Source organism: Gobius niger (assembly GCF_951799975.1).
Source record: "Gobius niger genome assembly, chromosome: 10".
Classification (NCBI taxonomy): domain Eukaryota; kingdom Metazoa; phylum Chordata; class Actinopteri; order Gobiiformes; family Gobiidae; genus Gobius; species Gobius niger.
Window position 1 is genome coordinate 6,721,379 of NC_136861.1, and position 10,828 is coordinate 6,732,206.

The 10,828-nt window shown below is 42.6% G+C and overlaps 1 protein-coding gene across 1 annotated transcript; it reads left to right on the top strand.

Annotated features, from left to right (window-relative positions):
• Nucleotides 1–1,144: 1,144 nt before the first annotated feature.
• On the top strand, nucleotides 1,145–2,116 carry LOC306968744 (mRNA turnover protein 4 homolog). The gene is given in 2 exon segments (XM_079564227.1): nucleotides 1,145–1,475; nucleotides 1,479–2,116. Coding segments are annotated over 2 exon segments (714 nt in total). The 5' UTR covers nucleotides 1,145–1,187; the 3' UTR covers nucleotides 1,905–2,116.
• The last annotated feature ends 8,712 nt before the right edge of the window (nucleotides 2,117–10,828 follow it).

A 10,828-nucleotide genomic window follows, 5' to 3' on the forward strand; every position in this document is an offset into this window, starting at 1 on the left:
GATTTGTGGGGTGAAATGTTACAGGCATGTCTTTGAATAGGCAGTAGAACAATAGAAATGATCTAAGGGTTCCGAGGACATATTCTGGAGGCCGGCTTTGGCACCTGGGCCTGACGTTTGGTCCCGTCTAAACCGAGGCTAAAACATGGACGTTGTCAGTCGTACCGAGGGCTGTCTGGCTGTCACTTTTCCACTTCATTCTAATTTACTGTAGCGCCTCGTCTCACATTCACAGCCCTGATTTGTCCACGCAGATCTCCGCTCCTCAATCAGGCGGCAGCGTGGCACTTCCATTTCCCTCGCCGCAGTCGTTTGATTAGAAACCCTCAGATAAATAACGCGGAGCGAGGCGGGAAATACCTCCGGTCTGTTACGGTCACACAGCTCTGGGTCTGGATACATTACACCTGTCGGGCCCGTCACAAATCACTGCCTCGTGTTGTTTTAACTTGAACCTTTCTGCCAATCCAGCCAGTCAAGTTAACGTCAGTTAATCTGCTCAATGTCTTCACCTCGTTTTCACCCCGTGTGCGAAACCAGAAAAACAAAATCAGCTCCAAATCGAGGCTAAAATGGAACCAAATTTGAACATTGGAACTTAACTTTTGCAGATTTCTAAGTTCCACCCAATTTTAGTTTTAGGCTGAGTTTGCTGCCATAAAGATGAGATAAAAATGTATGTGTCATTTTACGTTTTCCAATGAAGAATCAGAATTGTTTTATTGGTTCATGACTAGGTTTTGTTTTCGGGTTCAATCGTGCAACATGAAACATAAAACATATAACACATAACTTAGATAAATAATAAGCTATAAAAACTAAACTATGAGACTATAACAGAACAACAGCGTGAGGGTGTACACTACCGCTCAAAGATTTGGAGTCACTTAAAGGTCCAATATCCTGCTAAATCTTTTAACCATGTTGTTGCTATTTCCTTATCAAACACACCAGAGTGGTTTTTGGCTTCATTCATGCGGTTCTCAGCAAACCTCCTGAATCCTCCTGAATCCTCCTGAATCCTGCTCTCTGAGCAGCTGCTCCGCCCTCTGCTGGAGAACAACTGCGTTGTGACACTCTGACGTTTTTTACGTCATATTCAACCTTCCTATAGAAAAAACAGAAACATTCTTGGGTCCTTCAGTTTCACGTGTGTAGGTGCTGCTCGGGCATCGTGAGGGGAAACCATGCCGAAATCAAAGAGAGACAAGAAAATTTCTTTAACAAAAACAGCCAAGAAAGGGCTCGAGCTAAAACAGAAGTTAATAGAAGAGTTAAGAAAATGTGCGGACACTTACAGGAATCTCTTCATATTTTCTGTGGCTAATATGAGAAATAACAAACTAAAAGACGTAAGAACAGCATGGAAGCACAGCAGATTCTTCTTTGGCAAAAACAAAGTCATGATAGTTGCTTTGGGTAAAGGGGAAACAGATGAATATAAAGATAATTTGCATAAAGTGACAAAGCAGCTTTGAGGAGAAGTGGGTGTGCTCTTCACGAACAAAACCAAAGATGAAGTACAGGAGTATTTCAGCCATTTCAAAGATACAGATTATGCGCGGGCAGGAAACCAGGCTCAGATGGATGTAACTCTGGATGAGGGACCTTTGGAACAGTTCACTCACTCAATGGAGCCGCAGTTCAGACAGCTGGGACTCCCTACAGCTCTCAAAAAAGGGGTGGTAACATTATTGAAAGACTATGAAGTTTGTAAAGAAGATGATGTACTAACACCAGAACAAGCCCGGATTCTGAAATTGTTTGGCATTGAGATGGCGGAGTTTAAGGTGCAGATCAAATGGATGTGGAACTCTGAGACGGGTGACTTCAAGAGCATCGGCACAGAGGAGCCTGCTCAGGAGAATGAAGAGGAGGAGGACGACGATGAAGATGCAGACTGAGATAGATCTGCAGAGACTGTTGACAATGTCCAGTTTTATTATTTCTCAGTCTGGTCACTGCCTTTGGACATTGATTCTGAAAACATCCAGACTAGCCTCCCTCATTAGACTGTCACCAGTCTATGTAAAGTTTAGATTAACTGTTTATCACACATTTTATATCTATACTGAAATGAGGATCAGTATAGTATAACTGAACATCTGAACTTTAATTGGAGAACTTTTTTTTAAAATGTTTTTGGTGAATCTATGGCTTTGTGTTGTCCATTGTTCCCCATCATCACATGTCTAACACCCAGTACAGTTTTTAATAAAAAGCTGTGGATTTAATGTAAATTTTAAAGTAAAATTAAACATGAGTTTCCAGAAAACAAAAAAACCCAGAAAAAAATAAAAATAAAAATACAATTCCTACAGAAGAGGCCACTCGCCAGAAGTTGGAATTTCTTTCCGGGATTTGGCGACTATCACAAAAACAGTGTTTTTCTGTGACCGTCACTTCACTGATGGATGTTTGTGAACCTTCGCCAGAATCAAAGTGGATTAACTTTTATAACCAACGCGAGTCCCATCATGTAAACACACGATGGACCAGAGCAAAACGCGTGTTAGCACGTGTGTGTTAGCTTGTGTGTGTTAGCTTGTGTGTGTTAGCGTGTGTGCTAGCATGTGTGTTAGCATGTGTGTGTTAGCATGTGTGTTAGCTTGTGTGTGTTAGCGTGTGTGTTAGCTTGTGTGTGTTAGCGTGTGTGCTACCATGTGTGTGAGCCATTTATCATGCTGTGTTGCAGATGTCAACTCCTTATAACTGCATCGTGAAGTAACTTATTGCTGTGATATTCATATTTCTACTACTGTTTAAGTTGCATGAGCAGAGAGAGGGGGCGGAGTTAACTGAATCCAAGCGTCTTGTCTTCCGTGTTTGAAAAATACCCCCAGAAAATACTTAAAGGGGGGGGGGGTATTATGCAAAATGGGCTTTTTCAAGCTTTACATCATGTTATTATGTCATTCCCTCATTAAAAACATGCCTGAAGTGTTGCCTTGGCACATTCACGTATTTTTGAGTAATCTGTAAAAACTCCTCAGGTTTGCCTGAGTCCTCCTAGGAACGCCCCCACCTCCTGGAGACGCCTCCGAGCTTTCGTCACCAGCCGAGTGACCAACCACTGCCCCTCAGCATCAGCAGAACCCCCTCCCCACTGATGCCACAGACAGCGTGTGGAGGGGGCGTGTCTGAAAGGGTCAGAGGTTCTTAAAGAGACAGAGGCCTATTTCAAGACATTCACTACAGCCATTTTGAGAGAGCAATTTTATACAAGGCAGTTATTCTAATTTACTGCATTTACAGACCAACAGAAGGTTTGGTCATCATTGTAGTGTGATATAGACTGGTGCTATGTGATTGAAAATAGCATAATACCCCCTCTTTAATAAAGTAAAGATCCTCAAAACCTGTGAGTACAGCTCACTTATAGTAAAATAAATGGATCTCTTTTCTGTCTGCTTGTGTCCGGTCGCAGCGATGGCGGTGTCAGGTCTGGTGATTTGTGGCTCTGTTTGTGTCGGGGTAAAACACACCTGCTCCGACGTTCAGCTGACAGACAGACGAGGCGTTCGCTGGGCAGGGGGATGGTGGGGATTTCCATTACTGCGACGCGAATACGAACGAGATACAGAGTGGAACATTTACACTTGTGACTGGGGTCAATGTTCACAGTTCTTCTGTTGATACTGTTGGTATTTCAACTTGTTGAGTACACATTGAAGTAACTTTTTGGAGTACTCCTTCCACAGGGAGTAAATGTAGGGGGCAAGTTAATGTTGAAATACAAATACAAAGATGTTGATTCATTCTTTGTAAATATCTGACTGAAACAGGCTCTCAGTACAAATGTAATTCCGTATATTCACCAAGATGTGTTTTAGTTTAACTTGAGTCGTTGCTCTTTTAATTCTCTTGAGTAATAATTTGGCTTCTCCACTTCTGCCCCTGCACTAATCTGCATTTCCTGGATTTTGTAGCATCATAGGAGAAACACCAACCTGTTCTCTATTACAGTTTGGTGTGGGACGCCTCTTAGCGCTCGTAGCTGTTCCTATCCCAAATCCCAGCGCAGCAGACGCGGAGAAACCAAACTTCTGTCTCCCGCGGCTTCGCTATCACAGCTCCTCATGAGGAAGAGACGCCAAACATTGCCTTGCTCTGAGATTTCACAAGAGGAATAATTGTTTTTCCGGTTTGGAACATCTTGCCCATGTGTGGAAACATTAGCGGTTTTCCAAGGCGAGGAAAACAAAGGTGTAACTGCTGCGACTGGCCCTAAGGAGGAGCAGCCACCAATGGGTGAGGAAAAGCTCTTCTCTTTGGTTTTTATGATGTGCGTTCCTATGAAGACTTTGCACCTCCCTATAGCATTGCTTAAAAGCCTTGCTCCAAAGAATTGATTTTCTTTTTTCCTCATAAAATGCTGTGACCCATGTTACAGCATTGAGCTGGGTATCATATATTTGCATCAGAAATAAAAAATTGAAGCCTAAGTCTTTGACTGAGAGGCCCTGGAGCGCTGTAGAGCCTCGCAGCTGCTCCGCCCGCCCCACAAGGGCTTCCCACCTTTTTGCCCTTTTAAGGAGTCTGAGCAACCATCCATCCATCCATCCATCCATCCATCCATCCATCCATCCATCCATTTTCTTCAGCTTTTCCGGGACGGGTCGCGGGGGCAGCAGTCTCAGCAGAGATGCCCAGACTTCTCAATCCACACACACCTCCTCCAGCTGTTCTGGAGGGACCCGAGGCGACACCAGGCCAGCTCGGAGACATAGTCCCACCAGCGGGTCCGGGGTCTTCCACAAGGCCTTGTCCCACTAGGACATGCCTGGAACACCTTTCGAGGGAGGCGACCAGGAGGCATCCGGAACAGATGCCCGAGCCACCTCAGCTGCTCCTTTCGACAGGAAGGAGCAGCGACTCTACTCCGAGCTCCTCCCGGGTAACTGAGCTCCTCACCCAATCTCGGAGGGTGCGCCCAGCCACCCTGCGAAGGAAACTCATTTCGGCTGCTTGTATTCGCGATCTTGTCCTTTCGGTCATTACCCAATTCTCATGACCGTGAGGGTGGGAACGTAGATCGATCGGTAAATCAAGAGCTTTGCTCCGACTCAGCTCCCTCTTCACCACGACAGACCGATACAGCGACCGCATCACTGCTGACGCCGCACCGATCCGTCTGTCGATCTCACGCTCCATCCGTCCCCCACCCACTCATTTGATTGTCTTGAAGTAGCAGGACAGTGGCTACTTCAAAATAACTTTTGGAAGTAAAAATGCAATGTGATATAACTAAGACAAAGTAGACTCTCCGACTGCCACATCCGCTCCTGAAACCAAAGCAGTAAATATTCAGAATATAAAATTAACAGCAAACTCGTCAAAACGAATAAACCGTTTTTTTGTCTCTGCGAATTCCTTATTTCTGCCTCGAGTCGTGAACAAAGCAGAATTCGAAGCCTCTGGTCGTAGAGTTTAATTAACTCCTCCCTCAAAGGACCATTTCCGCCAGATCCTCACTCGTTGTTATTGCCCACAGAAGAAGAAACGCAGGAAGTCCTCCAGGAGTTAGCTGCTTGGTTAGCCGCCGCATCGCTAATGGCAGCCGACTTCATTAAAACCGATGAACCGAGAAATGACCAAAGTGTCAATAATGTTCTGTCAATAACATTTGTATAATTTTCTGGAAAGCTCTCTCGTCTCGCGCTCGAAGGTGAACGGGCTTGGTACTTTCACTAGAGTAACAGAAAGTACTTCGACCACTGTCTCTAATGTGAATGCGTGTATTGATGCCAGGGCTCTCGGACCAACCACCAGAGCGTTTTATCCAAAGCGCTTTACATCAAGAAATCACTCACCCATTCACGCTCCATTCATACTCAAATGCACACAGACTGGAGGCAAAGTGGGTGAAGTGTCTTGCCCAAGGACACAACAACCGTGTGCACCTGCAGGAGCCAGGATACGAACCTCTGACTTTCCCATCAGGAGGGTCATGAGGCTCTACCATCTGCACCTGTGCATGAATTTTTTATGCACCCTCATTTTGTGCACTGCAAAAAGTCATCTTGAAATACATTTGTCTTTGAGTTGAGAGTCGAATTTCAAGAAATCTGTGGCTCTGTGGATCTTTTGGCCCAAACTTGTTTCTAGCTCTCACTATCCCTCCTGTACATCCGAAAGGTTCAAGCACATTAATTATATGCACGTCTCATGTCCATGTTTAGCTTTTGACTTGGGCTGGGTACCGTTAAACGGTATCGACTTGGTACCAACCGAAAAGCTCCAGTAGGGGGCGGTATCGAAAAAGCCTGAACTCATGTGCAGATGTTTTCTTTAGCCATTATTAGAGATGGCAGAGCTGCGGTCTGAGCCAGGACTAAACCAGGACTTTACAAGAAACAAGAGAAAAACAGTGACAACAAGAAACACATGGGCTTTACCTTTAGCAAAAGACCTGCAGAGTCTGATGAAATTGTGGATAAAGTGAGCGCTCACTCTGCATTAGCCATTTTTGGCTAACGGTACCCAGCCCTACTTTTGAGTGGTGTCAAAGTGAAGCCGGGGTCCACCCCCTAAATAAATTGCACTAATGTCGATTCTACTTCTATCTTCCATCGCTCAATAAACATTTAGGTCAAGACAATGCAAAAATATCTGTTTTTTGCTGTGTTTATAACACAGCAATAAAGCAAATAAAGGCTCTTAAATGAAGGACATAAACACTTATTTCAAGAAAATGAGACTTTTTGCAGTACACGGTATAGGAGATTTAGTTTTACACAGTTTTGGAAAGAATATCTTTTAAATGTCAGCCTCCATTGTCGATACACTGATTCAGACAATTTTGAAAGTTTTGGTCCACTCTTTCAAGTATTGTATCGTATTTTCAAGTATTGTGTCGTATAGTATTGTTCAAGTAGAAGACAACAACGTGATAAACAGTTTGATTACAGAATAGAATAGAACCAGTGATGGATCAAAAAGGTTGAGGACACTTCCTGGTTCTTTCTATTATGCAACAAAATCTAGGAATCACAGATTGGAGCGGTAGAAGAGTAGTAAACAGGAAGTAAACAGGATTACTCTGACAAGTCTGCATGAATGAAACAAATTACTACGACTTTGACGAGGGAACAACGCTATTGTAGCCTCTTTTCATTATTGTCGCATAATACATTTCAAAGGGTAGAAGGTAGTCCTAAGTTTGGATCATTTTAATCAAAAGTAGAACTCTCAGCAATAGGAACTATTTTAAAATGACTCTTTTGAATCCCGAAGATTGAACTTCCAGAAAGGAGCCCTGAATCCCGTCACTACAGTCCGCCTCTTGTCTTAAATCCTGTTTGACAGCTTGTTTTAACCGCGTCTGAGAGTTTTTAAGTGATTATCGTTTTCCTTTATCTGTCCTCGCGCCCGGAGCAGATAAGGCTGAGCAGTTTCCTTGGACAGGTTTGGTGCAGGAGCGGGATTAGGCCTGGATTAGCCGCCCGCTGCTCCCCCCCTCGTCACAGCGCCGGGTGGAAAGTGACTCAGTGAACAGAAAACAGACAGGAAAGATTTTTAAAGGGAGGATATTATGAAAAGGCTGCGCATGGCGAGTGTCGAGTAAGTGCTTTTGTCACCTCTCCAGCTCTGGCTAAACTTAATCCTTTCATTGCAGTGTAAAAACACTCGCCAAAGCTTCACTACAGCCACACTGACCACTCGGTCTGTTTGAAATTTCGGTTCCCTCTTTAGTAAAACAGCTGTGCAGCAAAGGGGAGCAAGATGAGGACGGTGGGAGGAGCTATTCCCTCGATATAATACTTGAGACGCTGCAGGTAAATAAGGGGGAAAATAAACAAATAAACATATTTTAGAGAAATCAGCTTCACACTTTTTCTGTAGATTACTGACATCAATATAAGTCTTGTTTTATTAATGTTTTCATGTCAAAATTAGGCATTTTGTACGTAAAAAGGTGTCCAGAACTGCCCATATTTGTTGCCATCCAAATATTAAAGTAGTACTAAGTAACTCATGCCCCTAGAGGCCATAAGCGCCACTGCAGGTGTCGTCGCATGTTGCAGTATTTCACTCATTAATCGTCCGTGAGAGTAAATACTACGCTGACAGAAAAGACAGAGGGATATTGTACATCTAGTTACACAATGGAGATAAGAACATATCTCAGTATTTAAAAACGGTGGCCTGTTCCTTTAAAGTATACGTTGTAATAAACAATATTCTGGATGTTTTCAGTGCTGAAAGAAATGATAATAAATATTTTTTTATTGTGTGGGTGACGGTACAGTTTGGAATTCCAACTTTAATGTTGTGTGTTCTGTAAAATTAATAGTGAAATTCAAGGATGTCTCTTAATGTCTGTCCTAATTAGCAAATGCAACTTAAAAATGTATGTGAGCACTGAGTTTGGAGGATGCCATACTGGTGCCCATATGGATATTTTCTCACAGCAGATTGTTCAGTAGAAGTGAAAAAACGGCAGTTGTAGCTAGAGCTAGCTAACCGTTAGCATTAGTCTCCGTTATTGACGTATGTGTGATTTATGGGCTGTTGAACCTCTTTGCTCCTCTCCATGTCTTTGTATCATTATTTAGTAGAAAACTATATTCATAATTCAGCATTTGTTAAATCGTTTTTGAATAATTAGAGAAAGTTTACATTTTTCTCCAAATTGTTTTCCCCCTTAACTGTTTTCAAACATGACCATATATGGGCGAATCCGTCTGTGTGTGGGGAATGTGAGGGGAAAACATATTCTGACCCTGCCTTGGCTTGGACTTCGGTCAGTATGCTAACTCAACTTTGCGGCCCTGTCCCAAAAATATGGCTGTATAAATGGCTTTGAAAGATCCCCGAACAGACGTTGGCAGCGGTTTGGGTTCTAAAAATAGCCGGTTATTGAGAGAGATTGGGCTGGATCAGCGCCGTGAGTGAGCGCGCAGTCATTTTCTCCTCTGATGATTCTGAATGAGATTTCTCTGAACTGAAGTGACTCCTGATAACACCGGCGTCTGCTCTGTCGCCTTTTCTTGCATTTCATTTTGGACTTGCGGATTTGTTATGTATCGTGTAAACCTCCAACATTTCCCCCCGGAGAGACACTTTTACCAGGGCCCTCTATATGTCAGTTTCATATTCATCACAATAAGACAGAAGAGATCAAAACCACCAGGGCAGGCATTTGAAAAAACAATGTGAAAGTATTCAAAGTGTTCACAATACAATACTATGATTGGACAAAGTGACGGAATATGCTACAAAATACACTTCAAGGCAAGTATTCTGTATACTGTAACTAAATACAACTTCAAAGTCCTCTCCCCAACACTGGATATATGCATTTCAAAGCAGTAAAACATTACAAATTCCTTTTAAAGATCTGTATCATGCTATTCTAGCCATCCCAAAGTAAAGTCTGGGCCTTTATATGATATATTGTTCCTCTACCACTATGGAGTACATTTTTGTTTACATTGTGGGACCCGCGTTGGTTATAAAAGTGAATCCACTTTGATTCAGGCGAAGGTTCACCAAACATCCAGTAAGAGACAGAAAAACACTATTTTGGTGAAAGTCGCCGAATCCCGGAGAGAAATTCCAACTTCTTTAGGAAGGTTGAATAAAGTCCTGTCCTGTAAAATCCTTTTCTCTGTAACATTATCGTTAGGCAAGAAAAAAGAACAGGCGTGTCCAGAGTAGGTTAGAAAGAGCTCCTTCTCCACAACTTTGGGTGCAAACATGACATCTGTTCAGAGGGTGCGTTTGTTTTCTCCACAGGGGCAGTGCGGATGCTTCGGGCACTGAAAAAGATGTTTTATAAATTAAAATCAGGCCGTAAGGCACTACGTTACAGACGTCGGGCTCTTCCTGTTTGACACTATGATGTAAAAAACATCACAGTGTCACAACTCCTTTTCCAGGAGAGAGCGAATAATTCAATTTTGCATGATATAGGTCCTTTAAAAGGTTGATTTATTATCTTTCATTATCACATTCAACCTAATCACATTTCATATTTGGCTGCCTTTAGTTCTCCATAGAGACGAGCTGGAGACGTCCCGCTCCCTGTGTATGATAGTTAGGTCTGAGGAGAGTTGAGTCGCTCAGACACGTGTTTGAAAACATGTAAGAATCTGTGAGGTCAAAATGTCGGTGTAAAAATACAGACAAAAAAACCCAAGACACTCTGTCCGTTATGAAAATATCAAAAAGCCTTTATTGTAACTCGGCCTTCAATTAAAATGTGTCCCAGTGCGTTTCAGCCAACATGGCTTTCTTCAGGTGAAGAGACAAATGCAGGAAGAGTGGAGTGAACAACCTGGAATGGTGAGGGGCAATATTATGCAACAATATTTTAGGAAAAATAGCTTTAAAATATATATATATATATATATATAATGAATATGACAAACAACAAAGTGGGCAGCAAATGTAAAATGGTCACCAACACATACACCACGACAGAGCACAACCACATACAAATATCCACAAGAGACTTTGGCTATCTTATCGTTCAATCCAAGGATACTAGGGTTGCTATCCAGAAAGTTTTATGCTGGAAGTGAAAGAGCAAACATGTTACAGAATTTCTACAGTGTTTTTCAACAATAAACTTAAAATAAATGCTTGTATTTTATTCTGTTTCTTGTCCAAAATGTTACGCGACAGCTTTAAACAGCTACAATTATTCAAAATCAAGAATATAATAATAATCATAACAATAATAATCCCACAAGGTTCCATCTTTGGTCCGGTCTTGTTCTCACTTTACAGCCGCCCGGGTCCATTATTGCCAAACATAACTTGTCCCTCCACCTTTACGCTGCCTCTGCTCTTGACTTCCTCCATCGCTGCCTTTCGGACA